Raw genomic sequence first — 18,369 nt, forward strand, 5'->3', positions numbered from 1 at the left:
TATCCAAGTAGGTGTGTATGTAGTCCACAAATGAGATCCAGGTATTCTCAGTATAGAAGACACTTTGTAATGCTCAAAAGATTCAAACTTAGACTCCGATGTCTTTACAGGGAATTGATTCCACAAGGTAAAGAATAGCTATAAGAATATCTGTCTGGTTAAGAAATTTGTTTTGTAACCACATGGTTCTGGGTTCAGTCCCACTGCATGGAATTTTAAACAAGTGTCTTTTATAGCCCTGGGCCAGCCAATGCTTTGTGAGTGAATGTGGTGGAAGGAAACTGTATTGGAAGCCCATTGTATGTGTGTGTGTGTGTGTGTGTGTGTGTTTGTGCCCTCTACTGTTTGACTGTTGGTTTATGTTCTCATAACTGAGTGGTTCAGCAAAAGAGACCCATAAAATTAGTACTAGACTTCAAAAATATAAGTACTATGGTAGATATGTTCAACTCATCTCCTTGTGGTGGTGCCCCAGCATGGCCTCAGTCCAATAACTGAAACAAGTAAATAATAGGTGTACACACACACACACACACACACACAATACTATACCTTGATACTTTGTGAAAAGGTGACTAATACGAGGGTGGGGGTGCTGAAAAGTTCCTAGCTTTGGGTAGGAGAAAATACAGGAGGATCAGTTATGATTTTATTAAACATACTCTCCTCTCAGATTCACACACTTATTGCAGCAGTCCTTCAGTTTTTCTAAGCTCTGTAATAGAACTTGGAAGGTTGGGCCTGCAGCCAGGCCTTTCACGATACCCAGGAACTTTTCGGCACCCCTGTTGTATGTGTAATCTTTACTACTTATCTTAACTATTCTAACTGGGATGGTAAAAGTTGTAATGTTGCTTTGGTATAGCGGTTTACAGCAGATATGGCACTGAAATCCTGTAGGTGATATTACAACTTTTATCTATGTTACTCTGACAACATTGTTGTGACAAGCTTCTGACAACATTACTGTGCACGTGTGTCCTGGTGATATGTAGAAAGCTTTTATCAGACGATCTGTTGTTGTAAACCTGTGTAACTTCCTTGGTTATGTATCCCTGATTGTCTGCATTTTCCAACTCTCATGGCAGTATTTACCATATGTATGCTTACCTTATTGATGGATGCACTTCAATTATAGTTGGTTAATAGATATTCTCAAAAGAACTTGTTTGACACAATGTTAAGTCCCTTATGTATGTGTGTGTGTCTGCCTGCCTGTATGTGTGCGTGTGTGTCTGCCTGCCTGTATGTGTGCGTGTGTGTCTGCATGTGTGTCCGGCTGTGTGTGTCTGCATGCATGTCCGCCTGTGTGTGTCTGCATGTGTGTCCGGCTGTGTATGTGTCTGCGCATGCATCCGACTGTGTGTGTCTGCACGTCCATCCGGCTGTGTGTGCGTGTCCATCTGTGGTGTCCGCATGCGTGTCCGGCTGTGGTGTCCGCATGCGTGTCCAGCTGTGATGTGCACAGATCTATGCGTTTCCGTGTGTGTGTGTGTACATGTGCGTCTGGCTGTGTGTGCACGAGTCCGGCAGTTTGTGCGTGTGCATGCACTTCTGGCTGTGTCTGCATGCGCGTCTGGCTGTCTGCATGTGCGTCTGGCTGTCTGCATGTGCGTCTGGCTGTCTGCATGTGCGTCTGGCTGTCTGCATGTGCGTCTGGCTGTCTGCATGTGCATCTGGCTGTCTGCATGTGCATCTGGCTGTCTGTGCCTGCACATCTTGCTGTGTGTGTGTGTGCATGTGTCTGTCTGTATAGAATTTTAAAGTTTATTATGACCTCTCGCCTACTTGGTGGCAATTTTGGAAAGAAAAAAAATCTTGTTCTCTTTGTCATCCTTCAGGGATTTGTTTTCTACTTAAAATTTTGTTTCACCATTATGAAAGTAAATAACACAAAGGCATTCCACCCATGACAATCCGGTCAATATAGCTCATAAATATTCACAGTGAATTAGCTGTCATTCTCTTTCACCCACATTTCTAAAACAGAAACTACAATTTATTTTTTGTTTTGTCTTCAAAATTTCACTTTAATTCTATGTTAAAATATCATTTATTCATAAAACCAATTTATGTAAATATGTGTCTCTAAGTCTTTTACATATGTTTGTTTTTGTATGAGTTGTCTGTGTGATTACTTGTTCATGCATGTTCAATATAAATGTGTGTCCGATAGGTTTGCCTTGTCTGTCTCTAATCCTTGTGTGTTGTATTCTTTGTCTGCCATTCACCTCTGATGAGAAGTTGTTACTCTATTGAAATTATAAGCGGAAAAATTCTTTTGTTTTGGGTAATCCTACATGTACTGGATCTTACCTGAGGCAAAAAGGACTGTACTTAAAAGCATATTAGTGAAAACATTTTATTGGCAGTCTGGACTGTTTCCATTGAAATCATGGTAAAGTAAAAAGTAAATTTCTTTCCTGAATCAGATAGACCCAAAGGGCTGGTTTCCATGGCATATATATTCCACACCTGGATGAGACACCAGTCCATTGCAGGATTACCCATTTTAACCAGCTGAGTGGACTGAAGCAACGTGAAATGAAGGGTTTTGCTCCGGAGCACAACTCATTGCCCAGTCTAGGAATTGAAACCACAATCTTAGGATCACGAGTCCAACACCATAACCACTCAGCCATGCATCTTCACAAGATCATGGTACTCACAAACAAATACAGATGGTGATCTTTAGTATCACACACACATGCAAAGCTGGGGGTGAAATAATGCCCATAGACTTGATATTCATAATCAGTATCACTATTTTCATTCTATTTCTATATGTACTGATCATCTTTCAGCCAACTGAGGTGAAGAGATCTAACAAGGTCGAAACCTAGCCATTGGTTTCACCAGTTGGCTTTTAAATATGAAATGCATTCCTGTATTGTCTTCATTTTCTAAAAATTTGGATTAACTAACACTATTGGAATATTAACTCCTTTACTTTTGAACTTTTAACACTTCCAGAAGAAATTTTGGTCTTTTAATTGCAAGGATTATCCGAGATAACTGAAGTTTTTCAGCTTGCTATATTACATGTCATGTCATGTAGTGTTTTTTGAATCTGGGTTTTGTTCCCGTTAATGGGGGTGGCTGGATCTACCTCAATGCCATAACAATAGCCAAGCAAATCAACCCCAGCTGCTTTTTTAAAAGTCTGATACTTATTCTATCAACCTCTTTTGCCAAACTGCTAAGTTATGGTGACAGGTTAATTTAGTTCAAGAAATACATTCCATGTTTTGTTTATTTCATCTGATAACATTTTTTCTTGTTATTTTTATTCTTCACTGGGAAATATCTTTAATATGAAATACTTTATTTTCATTCTATAGACTATTGCGCTGGATGGCTGCCATACAGAATGTGTTTGCCACTCGGCTTTTGGCTGAGCTTCTTGGCCATGAGGTTGACAGGTAAGTTTTCAAATAGTTTCTTTTATTTATATCATTTTGATTTTCATTTTATCAATATAGAAAAGGACAAACTAGCTTCTTCAAAATAACTCAAGGTGACTGCACTGCTGTACTTGTGACACATAATGAACCAAATGAATGTGGTTTTGTAACTCACCATAATGATGTGTTCTTTATAAATTTCTAGGTAGTCTGCTTTAACATTTAAAAAGAAATATCTATGCGTTTTATGCACTAGTGGCAGTCAATAGCTTGATTTTTGTTGTGATAAAAATAATTGAGTTATTTTTGAGGGTAAGCAAAAACTGATACCTTTAAAAAAAAAAATCTGTAATATAATCAAAATAAGGTAGCTGTTTCATGGCACAAACATTACAGTGCTCATCTTCTCTTTCCCTTCATTGTGTGTCAATTTTATAATCAGTAGGTTTCATTTGAATGCTGCTTGTGTCCAAATAAAAACCAAATGTGCAGCATGTCTTTATCAAGATTGTTGACACCTTCAGCCTGTTGCTGATGTTTCCACCTCCTATGTTGCACTTGTGCAGTGACACTTACGCACGTCAATGAAACTTCTATTCATTAAACTGTTACAGACTTTGGAGTATGATTTCTTATATTTAATCTCTGATTATTGACACATTTTAGTTCAATGTCATTTTTTGTTTTCATTCTAGTTGAGGTCATTGTGAACTAAAATTTTCTAAAACTTTGACATGATTTCAATTGTGTTTCCAATATATTTTTTTGTGTTGATTTTAGTGGCCTCTTAAAAGAAGAACGACCCAGCAACAACCCACAGACACTGCATGTGAAATGTGCCATAGTTCTGGGCAAGGAAATTGCCAATTTCTCACAGAAAACTTTGGATGAAGGTATATATTTCTTGAATGAACCATACCTTAAACCTATTTATTATGTGATTATATGTTATAAAACATTCTAAATGATAAGCTGTTGATAAAGGACTTAAATACGAATGTTATCATTTGAAATGTTACAAAGCAAAATGATCATTCATCTGTTCATTTGTCATAAAGCCTTTTCTTTATCGTTGTTTATTTACCATGTTACATGTTGCTGTAGAGAAGAACAGGTTTTTTTTTTTTTAAATAGTTTGTTGCTAATTTTAGAAGAGATAAAAGTAGTGCCTTTATAGCTATCTTTTCAAAAATCCTGGAAATTGCAACAACAATGTATTTTAGCAACAATCTTTTTATCAGTACTTTTTACATCCTGTGTGTATGTGTGTGTGTGTGTGTGTGATGTCAATTATTAGATCACATGCTTTCATTGCTGGATATCTGACTCTTTCTTTCTAAACAGGGAAAGTGTTAGGGTTAGGGTTAGGGCTCCACAACATCCATTTATTTCATAGGTCTTTTTCATCAGTTTTGATCAAGGGCTCCACAACAACAAGAATTGTCAGGTAGTCAAAATGAAGCACACTAATAATAATAATAATCCTTTCTACTATAGGCACAAGGCCTGAAATTTGTGGGAAGGAGGATAGTTGATTATACCGACCCCAGTGTTTTGCTGTTACTTAATTTATGAACTCCCGAAAGGATGAAAGGCAAAAACAGACGAAATACTGCTAAGCATTTTGCCCAACGTGCTAACGATTCTACCAGCTCACCTCCTTAATCATAATAATAATAATAATAATAATAATAATAATCCTTTCTATTACAGGCACAAGGCCTGAAATATTAGGTGAGGTGGGCTAGTCAATTTCATCAACCCAGTACCGATACTTATTTTATTTGACTCTGAAAGGATGAAAGACAAAGTTGACCTTGGTGGAATTTGAACTCAGAATGTAAAGACTGACAAAGAGCTGCTAAGCATTTTGCCTGGTGTGCTAACGATTCAGCCAGCTCACCTTAATAATAATAATAATAATAATAATAATAATCCTTTCTACTTTAGGCACAAGGCTTGAAATTTTTTGAGGAGGGGACAAGTTGATCACATTGACCCCCAGTGTTTCACTGGTACTTAATTTATTGGCCCCAAAAGGATGAAAGGCAAATATGATAATAATATTAATATCTGTTGAGTGTATATTATAATGAGTATAGGAAAACTTGTGCTTCCTTTTTAATCAATTGTTCTGTACCTTGACCTTTTTTATTGTCTCTGGTTTTGATACAAAATCTTTCATTATGTTCAGTTGTTTCAAATACTTTAATGAAATCATCAGTTATTTTACTGAATCATCCCAAATTTTTGGTTAGTTTTAAAATTAGTTGAAACTAAGAAAGAGCGAACTTTAGTCCCTTTGACTTGGCATCCTCTAATATTAGACGATATTAACTCCACTGGGAGTTATGCGAATCTATCTCAATCACTCCTGTTGTAGCTATTGTCAGGATTTGCAGTGAAATAGATTTGATAGTAGAGAGAGTACAATGTGACCAGGCTACAATTCTGCTCCACCCCCATTTGACTATGTTGTTTGTAAATAGAGACTCTTGCCTCTCACAAAATAGAAATGTTTCTCATGGCACCAGCAGACAAAATGGAAAAGGCTTTGCTGTGGAGGATAACGAGGGGTTTGTGCTGGAATAACCAATCTGACTCACAGGGCTTGCACCTGCAGACAACAACCTCTGCCCTGATAGCAGTGAGCCAAAGAAAAGTTACCAGCAGGTGGCTATGGGGCACAGATTGCTGTCTGCAAGTGTGAGGCCCGCGAGTCAGAGTGGCTGTTCTATGTTCCAGCACACCTTCCTCACTATCCTCACTATTCCCACAAAATGGAAAGGCAAACCCTTTTCCATTTTGTCTGCTGGTGCCATGAGGTAAGTTTCTATTTTGTGAGAGACAAAATTCTCCATTTACAAGTAAGTACAACAATCCCCATCTGACTAACCATTGAAAGTCAGTGTAGAGTTTGGTCATCAGGTTGGCAGAGGCATCGTATATCTAGAACAACGTGTCTATGGATTGTGCATTGTCATTTGGCTAACTACATCCATTTATTTCATAGGTCTTTTTCATCAGTTTTGATCAAGGGCTCCACAACAACAAGATGATAAAAAAAATGTCACCGACACTATTTTTTACTTGAAAAGTTTTGGGTTCCATATATTTTGATATATTTTAATTTGTTCTTGTGTTGTTTATGTAAAATCTAGATGTATTATCTATTTTGTTTTAAATCAGGGTTCTCAACCATTTTTTATCTCTGGACCCCTTTTGATTACTATTTTATTCCATTTTCTAGTGGGTCCCCATTGTCATTCGATGTTTAAAAACTAGTTTTATACAAACTTCTTTCAAAATTCCTATTTAGTTTTTTCACACATTAACGTGTGTAGGTTGAACTATGTTAAATGTTACAAGATAAAAAAAAAAAAAAAAGAAAAAAAAAAACTAGCTGTTTCTTGCTATACATACCAATACATTCACTGAAAGCATAATTTTTGCAGAATGCTGTTGGATCCCCAATTTACTATTTGTTAAGCGGACCTCCAAAAATCTTATATGGCCTCCAGTTGAGGAAATACTTTTTTTTAAATGATCTAACCCATGTATATCTACAATTAGCATAACAATTGACTTGTAAAAAAAATTTAAGTATTGTTGACTTTGAATAATATACAGAGGGGCCCAAAAGTAGGTTTACAGTTATCACATAGGCACTTTAAATTTCTTTTAAAACATTTTATTACATTCAAATTTCTATCGTACTAACTGAAAAGGGAGCTTGACAAAATTAACTAAATTAGCATAGAATAATGGTTTCATATTTTTTATAATTAAGATCTAAACTGTTAATATATGAATATAAAAGAGATAGTTGAATAACTAAACCTACTTTTGGGCCACCCTGTATATTAGTTTCAACTATTTCATTTTTTTTATTACCAGCTGCTTCCTTAGTCTTCCATTTAATTGCATACATTTTCTATTTGACATGAGTTGTAGCACTTCAAGTAATGTTATATGTAGTCTTAGACATTTATTGCTATTTTATATCTGTTTACAACTATCATAGATGGGACTGTTTTAAAGCTAGATGCTCTTTCTACTACTAACTGCTCAACATAATCTATTCCTAGTTTATAGTTATCAATGACATTAAGACAAACAGAAACTTTTTTAGGAATACAACATTACAGCAAACATCCATACCTATTTTAAAGGAATTCTTGCAATATATATTTTATTTGCCTTTTTTCTTTTTCTTCCAGATATCCCACCTCGTTTATGGAAAGAAATTTCAGCGTACATGTGTCCTTGGACTTTAATTAAGCTTGGTGAAGAATTCCTATTAAAGAAAGGTAAAAAAAAAAGTAGAAATAGCCCTATTAATCTTTGATTAATCAAAGAATAATTCTTTCCATCATCATCATTTAACATCCCTTTTACCAAACCAGCATGGGTTGAATGGTTCGTCATGAACAGACAAGACATCTACATAAGCATGCTTTCTACAGCTAGATGCCCTTCCTAAAGCCAGCTACTTTACAGTGTGTACTGGATGGTTTTTTTTCTCATGGTACCAGCACTGGTGAGGTCACCAAGTACCTTTATATATTAATTGAGTAAATTGGATATAAAATATTTAGAAAAAGCCACGTATTACAGAAATATTTTGTGTAGACTTCGGTATCTATATTTACATTTTATTTTATTGTTTAACCAGAGCAGTAGTACACATGACCTTTTGTCGGTCCTTTGCAAACGGTAGAGGAAACAGAATCTGAAGAATCAAACAAATTTTATTTCACTTGAATATTCCTCCACACACACACACACACACACACCATTCTCTTCTGTGATTATTGTTTGTAGATATGACATTTGGTTTATAGTAATGTTCGAAGATGCTTTTGTCTTTCTCACTTACCAATGTTAACATCTTGTACTTTTCGTTTTTTTATTAGCTTGTAATACGAGCTTAGTTTCATGGATACAACATGGTGATATGTTGGAGGAATCTTGCCAATACATTGGTAGAGCATTTATTTAGGGATATTTCAGCTGATTGTCATTCTGGCAGTACATGATTCAACCTTAAACATGCTTTGTCATAGTTTTCTTCTTTCTTTACATCATTCTTGTTGCAATGATTAGTAATAGTACACATGCATAGTTTGATCAGCCAGTCCTAGGCATGTTGGCACTTTTGTGTCTATAAGTAAATGTCAGCTATTCCAATGATGTGCATTGTCATAAGGGTTAGTATATTTGTTGTAGTTGTGTGTTAGGATTTGCGTAGTCTGTTGTGAAAAATAGCCTGAATGTCATTACTTTCATTTAGGTGTGCTAAGTAGCAGTTTGGAAGGAATAATTTCATTCCTGAAGTATTTGACAGGGTCTATAAACGAGATCGGCTATTTACATACCGTTAACCTGTATTTTTTTTAACATAATGGAGATGAGGGAAATATAGGGAATGAATTTCTTCACTCAACTTCCTTATAATACGGTCGTTTTAAGCAGTACTGTTATACGCAGTTATTTCCCTTAGAACCTTTTCTATTTTTTTTTTTATTTTTTTTATCCATTGAAATGGATGACTTTTCCTAGGATTCCCCATCCCTCTGGCTTCCTTTTTTAAAGTTGCTCTTCTGACCTCTTTTCATTGTTGTGGTTTTTAGAGAGTACTGAGTGACGTTTGAAATTATTTTGGTTTTCAATTAATCGTTATTGGCAGTTCTGTCAGGTTTAGAACAATGTAAGGTTATGTACTTTAAAGACCCATGCATTGGTAATTGTAACATGTTAAGTTCCATTACCATGTGGTTAGTGGCTAACATCCATTCTAACCTCATAGTTATTAAACAGTGTTATTACTTACATTGGTTGTTGAATATTTATCTTGTTTCAGGTGTTAATGTTGATGAATGCTGGCAAGCTCATTATAATAGGCGTTGGCCTTGGAAATACAGTCGCAGTGCTTTAGATCTCTTGGATCGACATAACCTTACTCACAAGCAACTCTACATTGATAGGCACTTTATGAAATTTCTCGAGGAGTATTGTCGTATGAAACATTTATGTCTTGAAAGAGGTAAGTCGCTTCTCCTTTCTATGTCCTACTTTCATTTTTCATTCTGTACTCTTCCACTCTCCACTAGTGTAGAAGAGTATATGTTATCCTATCTATTTTGCATTTTATTCTTTAGCCTATTGTTTAACCCTTTAGTATTTAGATTACTTTGGCAAATGTAATGCTTAATTTATTCGCGTTGTTTTCAATTAATCATGCATTATCTCGTAGCTTCAAGATTTTGTTCATGTGATTGTGTATTTTAGAATGACTATGGAAGATACATGTGAAAGGCTAGATTTGGCCAGTTTGAATATAAAGCAGGTAGAATATTTGGGCTGGATATAACTGGTTTAAATGCTGAAGGGTTAACTATTTTCTGAAACTTATGAGATGATACCTATTTGTGTGTATATCAAATTCATGATGTTAACATATGCTGTTATGTCTGTTTACTTTACCTAACTCTGCCCTAAGATTTGCAAAACTGTCCAAGAGCCCTAATTACTTGAAATATATTGTAGATATCTGATTATAATGTTTCAAAATATTAACCTAATTTTTAGATCATTAGGTGTGTTATTCCTGAAGGTGTTTGTAGTATGATACCTGAAGGTGATTGGTTGGGTGTAAATGTTACCTTGACAAATACTTTATATGTATACTTTTCTGAAAAATGAAGGTAGCAGTCTGGAAAATTATGAGTCACAATTAGGGATATTTAGACATTTATGATCCAATTGTGACAAAATTAGAAACTAAGTGGAATTTACTTTTGAATCCAGTAAATTCAAACTCTTGGTTGCTTATCAACTTCAAGTAGTTTACAGCTGAGAGTATCCTGGCCTATTGTATTGCAAAATGTTTGGTAAGTAACCAGAAATTGCTGTAATAGATAACACTGGAAACAGAAGCCATAATTGGCAACCAGCTGTTGTTTAGGGAAGAAATTTTTCTGAACTGCAGAGAACGTTCAGTATCATCAGACACTTCTTTACATCCTGGTATATTTACTGCCATTTCCAAAGCATTACTAATGGTTCAGGCTTGCTTAAACAAGTTTTGAGACTGTTTTTCTTTTATATCTAAAGAAGTTCCATAGTTTAAAGTATGAATGAAACTCTGCATTTGTCATTCTTGTAATTTAGGTTATATTGTGGTTACTGTTGTTGTCTTTTCCTTCTCAAATTGTAATTAAATCCATTTTTTCCTATAAAATACTGAAATAACACAAGATGTCTTTATTAGTTAAAATAGTGCTTTAATTATTTCAAGTTTTGATCCTTTAGAAGTACTAGCAAATCAACTCATTTACAATGGAGGCAAAAAATGAGGGAGGGAAATCATAACAGCTGTATGTATTGAGAAATGTGTAAATGGACTTGATAGATTACTTGGATAGATTATCTTAGAGAAATCACATTATTGTTCGTGATTCAGCATTCTATTGCAGCTATATGACATGTATTTGCGACTAAGTGACGTGTGATGACGATTCACTCCTGAACTGAAATAGGCTCCCAGCCTCTGTATCATGAATGGTTATGTGGACCACTCCTAATGAAAACCAGAGCTTCCTTCAACCACTGCATAAAAAGTATTAAGAAGAAAATGTTATTTAGATATACTTTTATTTTAGTTGTTTACACTATTTTGTGCTTGTTTATACTCTTATACATTCAAAGTTCACAAATTTCCTTGTTTAAATTATGAATCATATTCCTTTTGATAATATCAATATGATTACAAAACTGCTTTGTAGACGATATTTTCTGTTTGGTCGACACTAATTTTCAAATTACTGGATTGCATTGTTCTACTCATAGCGACGTATAACTGGCCGTGTGTAAACATCGGAGTAGGTAAAAGTACACCTACATGATCTAAAGTCTGGCCCTGTGCCTTGTTTGCTGTGATGTGTGAGCAGAATCTTTAGGGTTGCCAAAAAATCTAACTAAGACTTACCTCTCACTGTTCTATGCGAATAATGTCTGATGTTCTGGTACCATAGGTTATTTTGATTGACAAAGCTGAGATGTAAACAACAGCTGCTTCGATTAGCTGTTTTGAATCCTGCTCGAGACTGACACACTTCAATAACCACTAAATAATCGCACACAATTTCTTCATTTTATTTTCGCTATTAACTGTCTTTGTGACACCCTTTGTATCTATGATGGGGACACAAACTATACAATGAAAATCCAGAGTTACTTGTAGTTGGTGAATTTTTAATAAAAATGCAAAGGTGGTTTATCAATTCAAAAATCGATATCCACGAAATAAAATCATACTTTCTGATTTTTTAATGCTAAAGACCCTTCTGATGACTGTCTTTGTAATCCCAAAAAATATCGTAACCATTGATCCTGCTGTCTGGTTGTGAAGGGGGAACAGACAGTCGGACGTAACACCCATTATAGTAAGATTTAGAATTTGGTTAAGTACACCATATATTTTTTTCTGTATTTCTTTTTCTTATTGTTTTATTTAACTCCCCTCCCCCAAATTTAATAAATTGTCATGTGCACAATGAACAGCAAGTATAGGAATGATGACATAAAGATTTGAACGATGACATATATATATATTTATTCATGTGGTCTGACGAATTTGAGCAGTAATATGCTAATTATTGTTGTATTTCACCTTTGGAGAAGAATGTCTCCTTTCAGATGAATGTGTGTCCATAGAACACTTGATTTATTAGCACAAGGGGACTTTGGGGCACCCTTTGTTTCAACATTGTTGTGTTTTTGCAGCCAAAGCTGAGGAAACATTATGATAAACTTGAGTAATGTTCCAAACCCATGATAAATTTGCTCTACTGGCTACTGTAGTTTTGAAATGGTTTAAAATTTTAACTAAACAAAACTCTATCTTGAATCCACTTACTTTCATCTTTTTTAATATTACCTCTTTTATTTCTGTTTCAGTTTTGAGTCATGACTTCATGTGGTGTTCTGTATATGAATATGACCCCAAAGTCACCTGTTACCTTCCAAAACATGTCCAGGCGAGCATGAAGACTGATACAATGGCAACACGAGTGTTAGCTCTTGCACCATACGTCACCTCCTTGACCTTGAACTCAACTCTGTCTGTATTTTTAGAATGCCATTTAGAACTGGTTCATCTGTTGTTAAATTCAGTTGTCTTGTTACGTGTTCAGTGCCATCCTGCCATTACGGAGTCAAACTGTTGTTGGAATATCATAGAAACTTTTCTAAAACATGGCAAATTGCAGGAATTTTCCTTAACTTTTTCAAAACGTAATGATGGCTTTGTAGGTTTCTTTGAACGTTTAATGAAAATTTGTGCTGGCATTCATGATTCTGAATCTGACAACGTTCTGGATTCTAGCTTTGACTGTGATATATCTGATTGTTCCAAGGATGCGTTTGATGAACATTCTGAAAAGATTGTAAACTCTCTCAAGTGTAAAAGTGTTTATAATTTTGATTCTTCTATAGCCAAAAAACTGAAACTTCACTCAGAAAATATATATTTTTATAACAATAATAATGATAAAAATAATAATAATGACTCGGGTGATAATCTTAATAATTGTCAAAAAGTATTTAATAATTCAAATTCTTTGTTTGATAGTATTGGTGCTGTTGATAAGAATGGTCACTCTATGAATTGTGAAGATAGTATTTCTGATGTTGGTAAGATGCAGAAAGTTTTAGATCAGAAGCTGCGACGTGAAAAAGAGTTAAATAGCCCAGCAGTGCGTAATCTTGGTTGCTGTCAGAAGTTCAGAGACAAAGAAGGAAAGAACAAAGATTCTCTCTTAACATCTTCTGAAGAAAACTCACTGCTTACTTCGATGCTTTGGCATCAAAATCTTAATTCACAAAACTCCTCTTCCAGTGAATCTCATTGTCATTCAAATATTGATGCGAGCCCTAAGTCTCGTAAATGCTTGAAGAGTACATTCAGTCGGTTTGATTCCAAAAATCATGTTATCACCACTCATTCGAAAAACATGAACTGTCTGAATATGTCTTCGAATCCATTTATGATGAATTGCTGCAATTTTAAAGAACATTCGATTTCCACAGATAAGCTTTGCAAGCTTTGCTCCTATAGAATGAACAACTGTTTTCAATCCATGACTTCTTGCCCACATTCCATAAAGTTTGAAACAAAACGGAAGACATCTTATTCAGTATTAACTGCACTTCTCTCAAATTCTTATGAAGAACTTGCAGAAGTGAAAAAGCTTCGACCTGCAGATCGATATCGTTACTGTAAACCATTAGGAAAAGAATTTGGTTTCTGCTCTTCGACTGGGAAAGATTCTATATCGCCATTTAGCAATTCATGGGATGATAATCTGTCAGGTTCAAGGTCTCTGTGTGAGGAGGAGAACATTTCTGTTGTGAAGTGTTACCAAAATGCTGATGATCTGTCTCAAAGTGACAAAGCCTCTAAAACATCTGATATAGGTTCCAGTACTGAAAGTGAAGTGCCTAATACAGAGAGTTCAGCTTCTATGAGCTCAAGTAACATTTCAACAGAGACTGATACATCTTCTGATCAAAATGGCTTTGACACTTTTATAGGTAAAATAAAAGATGAAAATGGAATATCGAACAAATCCTGTTTTAAGTCTCCTCCCACTCCCAGAGAAAAGAAAAGAATGTACCCTAGTGAAGATATAAAATCACGGACAAATTCAGCTGTTGATAGTTACTCTCCTTTGACATCAAAACAGCTGGAATCACGCCGAATGTCTTTTGACATCTATGCTGATTTGGATGAGGGCATTTCAGAGGAAGAAACAACAAATTCCAAAACGGACTCTTCATTGTCAGATTCACAGTGGTTGTCTCCTGCAAATTGTCAGCATTCTTCTCCAGTATCAACACCAGGTAGCACCAAATCTGACAATTCGTTGTGGGACCTTTGCTTAGGTTTGTCTAAAAAGACACATTCTCTGTCATCAAAGGGTTTGAAATCACTGAGGCTTATTGGTGAACCTAATCCCCATATAGGTGATATTTTGAGGGATGTTCTACCAATGTGGCCAGCTCTACAAAAGCTGTATTTGAATGTATCTGGTAAGTGTTGTTACTGTTATTATTGCTTAGATTATTATTGAGTGAGAGATGAGTGCACAGCATCAAAGTGACACCGGGGTACAAATATACAAAGTCTAATATACCCTTCTTGACTACCTGTCTGATAAGGGTACACCAGACATGTGCATCACAACCACATGTGTGCGATATGGTGATCTCATATCAAGATAAACAGTGCATGACATTGCAAGTGGAGCCCAGTTAGAATTTTCTTCATGTCGAGTAGCCCATCCAACTCAAAAATGTCCTTGAATAAGGTTTGTTAAAGGATGAAAAAAACACTCTTGTTTCCAGGGGTGAATTATTCAACCCCCCCCCCCCCCCCCAATTCCTCTCAACGCATAGCTATGATGCTTGTCCACTACTTCTACTTATGATCAGGGATGCACACATCGTCAGCCACTAAGGGACATATCAGCTTTCTGCCTATAGTAGAAAGAAATATTTTTATCATTAAAGTGGCAAGCTGGTAGAATTGTTAGCATGTTGGGCAAAATGTTTAGTGGCATTTCTTCTGACTCTTTCAATTCTGAGTTTAAATTCTGCCATGATCAGCTTTGCCTTTCATCCTTGTAGGTCAATAAAATAAAGTACCATTCAAGCACAGAGGTCAATGTATTTGACTTGCCCCTCTGCTCAAAATTGTTGGCCTTGTGCCAAAATTAGAAAGAATTGTTATAGCTTTTTCTGAAATTGAGAAAGCAGATGGTGCTAGAGATCTTATATAAAAGAAACTGCTGAAGAGGCTAGTATTATAAACATGTTCAGTTTTGAAAATCATTATTTAGAGGTACTAAATACTCTATTAGATTGTAGAGTGTAGCTGAATGTAGTCCCTTGTCAGGAATAGCAGCCAAATCTCCTTTAGAATATATCCTTTGGTCTTAAATATAGGAAGGACTCATTGGATAATCTAGTCCTATATATCCCTAAAAAAAAAGACAGTCATGGCGAGAAAATCTTTGACAATAGGTTTGCTTTCTGAGGTTTTCCAGTAAGTGACAAACATTAAGAATGACTAAATATCCCATGTGAAACACTGAAATGTATGTGGCACCCTAGACAAGTGTCTTCTATGATAAATAACCCTTGACCAACTAAAGCTTTGAGTGGATTTGGTTGATGGAAAATGAAAGAAGCTTGTTGTGTGTGTGTGTACCTCCTTGTCTTGACATTGCTTGATAATTGTAAATGAGTATCACTGTCATGCAATGTGTGTCATTCTTTTCCAATTTTTTGTGAAAACATGTTTGGTCATGGGGAAATATCTGGTTTGGGAACAAGTGAGGGTTGGCAACAGGAAGGGCATCTAGCCGTAGAAAATTCATTAAAATGAATTCCTTCAGACCCATGTGATGATGATGATGATGACAAACAGGAACTGTAATAAAAGATTGAATCAGTGTGATGTTGTTGATAAACGCTAACTCCTTGAAGCATCACTCCGATATTTGATCAAGGGCAACAGTATGTATGTAGTTATATCATGTATCCGCTGAGCAATTGTTTAACTCTACATTATCCCTGATTGAGCAGGCTTATGCTTAAGACATGCCAGCTGAGACAACCCCATCGTTTTTAATATCTAGAACTACATTATCCAATCTGTCCTTCCCTTTTTAAGGCAGTAGACGTAATTAGAGGGATATTTGGTTGCTATTTCTAGCAGGTTAAGCTCCTATGCATATGTTCCTCTGAACAGTTTAATTTTTGTGGCATGTTCACTAACACACACGTGAGTATATACACATTTATTCCACCTCGCAAGTATGTCTTCGCAGATTTGAGCTTTAACAAGGGAGATAACTCTATTACAATTTATTCTTGCTAGGACGAGCTGTCGTTGTTGTGTCATAGTTTAGTGGGCTGAAGTTGGACGGTCATAGATTGCAGTCATATGCTAAGGAACAGATATTTAACTGGTCAAATATAGCCATCTGCTGAGATAGCTCCAGGTCCCATTTAAGTTGGCCGATGTTCAAAAGCATTCCAGTTGAGACCATCGTTTTTGTCTTTTTTTTTTAAACTATTTCTAAGATTGCCCTTTTTTTTAAATTGTAGGTTGTGATTTGAGGGTGATTTAGCTACTATTTCTAGAAGTTTGACTACTTAGTGGCTCTTTAATTCTCCCTTATGTGTTTTCATACACTGTTACCAACGTAGTTATGCATGTTTTTAAATAGTTGCAGCCTGTTTGGCTTATATCAGTGGTTCTCAAACGGGTCTGCAGTCCCCTAGGTGACGGCAAAGCGATTTTAGGGGGACTGCAAAGGGATGCTGAAGTATGGTGGAAACGGGGTGGCTGAGACAGTTAAATTTTAAGATTTTAAGACTTTCAATTTTTCACATGCTATCATTTTTTGTTGTTGGCCTCAAAGACCCACACCACTCCTACGCACTCATTTGCTAATCACACTTGTACAAGTGTGATTGGCCAATAGAAAATATGTGGGTATAACGGTTGATCGTGCATGTGCTGTTGGTATTTTTCGTTTCTCATTCATTTTGTAACCAATTGATGAACCGATTCCCCATATTTTTATGTGCATTTACTGTATCCCATTGAGGCATTGTCTGGATTAAGTTGTGGTTTTCGGGGTTGCAGGTCTATAGGCAGTGTAGATCATTGTCCAGAAATTATGGTACACGAATGTATGTCATGTTGATTATCCAGCATTTTATAGGGGACCACGAATCATTGGAAAAACTGTAAGGGGACCGGCATGTAAAATCCTTTGAAAAGTTTGAGAATCATTGGCTTATATAGAGGGTGGGTAACCTATAAACCCTATATATAGCATGAAGCGCTCACAGTCATATTGTCTCTACCAATGCAGTTTACTTAAAATATTCATTTTTCCTGTTGATATAAGATGAGTCCCTCCATTGTAATTCAGCCTTTTGACACCTAATATATGACCATCACATAGAGAGTAGTGGAGGGCTTTTTCCTTTTCTTTTTATTTTGTTCTCTTTGTCTTGGAAGTAACTTGGTAATCTCACTAGTGTTGGTGGCACGATAAAAATAAATAAATAAAAGCATATACTACACTCTGTAAAGTGGTTGACATTAGGAAAGGCATACAGTTGTCGAAACCATGCTAAAGTTGACACTGGAGCTTGGCACAGCTCTTTGGCTTGCTGGATCTTGTCAAACCATCCAACCCATGCCAACATAGAAAACAGGCGTAAAATGATGATGTTAGAAGTGATGTGATATTTAGGGGAAGTGTATTGAAAGTTGCATTAATTTGAATATAACTGAAAATTTGCTAATTAATTATTTTTGATGTTACATTTCCCATTTGCAGTGAGATGTTTAATTGAAATTGTTTTATTTTTTTAGGATTGAACAATCCAGAACTTCTTGACATCATCAGTGATCTCGTGAACAAAAAGCAATTGAAAGATCTCAGTATTATTGGCTGTGAAACAGAAGATGGCGTGTTCCGTAGGCTTCTGAATTGTCTACTCAAGAGTTACAGGTATTTCATTCAATTGATACTGACTTTGACAAGTGATGTTTTCTATCTACTTAACCTGCATCCATTCTTCTTACTGGTGTTAGTCTCCAATATGTTTCATTTATATCATTTTTGATGTATGGATGTACACAAATATGGGGCTCTTTGTAATTATAATTCACAAAACTGGGAGTCTAGGAATAAAAAAATGAAAAGGCAAACATCAGCAGTCTTGTGATTTTCAACTCAAAAGGAACAGACAGTAATAGTATAACTATCACCACTTTAATGTCATTTAGAAGATAAAGCTAATAGGGTCTTGAAACATTGTGTGTTGGGAATTTATTTAAATGAAAGAGTATCACAACACCTTAATTAGTGACTTA

The 18,369-nt window shown here is 35.7% G+C and overlaps 1 protein-coding gene across 1 annotated transcript in view; it reads left to right on the top strand.

The window, feature by feature from the left end:
- The window catches only part of LOC106869709 (uncharacterized), a 154,439-nt gene that overhangs the window by 42,446 nt on the left and 93,624 nt on the right, over positions 1-18,369 (top strand). Inside the window, exons 2-7 of the mRNA XM_089356476.1 lie at positions 3,342-3,422; positions 4,185-4,297; positions 7,625-7,714; positions 9,268-9,450; positions 12,366-14,498; positions 17,866-18,004. Coding sequence (XP_089212602.1) covers positions 3,355-3,422; positions 4,185-4,297; positions 7,625-7,714; positions 9,268-9,450; positions 12,366-14,498; positions 17,866-18,004 — 2,726 coding nt within the window. The 5' untranslated portion in view covers positions 3,342-3,354. The remainder of the gene's footprint in view (positions 1-3,341; positions 3,423-4,184; positions 4,298-7,624; positions 7,715-9,267; positions 9,451-12,365; positions 14,499-17,865; positions 18,005-18,369) is intronic.

Source organism: Octopus bimaculoides, chromosome 8 (genome assembly GCF_046866305.1).
Source record: "Octopus bimaculoides isolate indiv1 chromosome 8, ASM4686630v1, whole genome shotgun sequence".
NCBI classification, from domain to species: domain Eukaryota; kingdom Metazoa; phylum Mollusca; class Cephalopoda; order Octopoda; family Octopodidae; genus Octopus; species Octopus bimaculoides.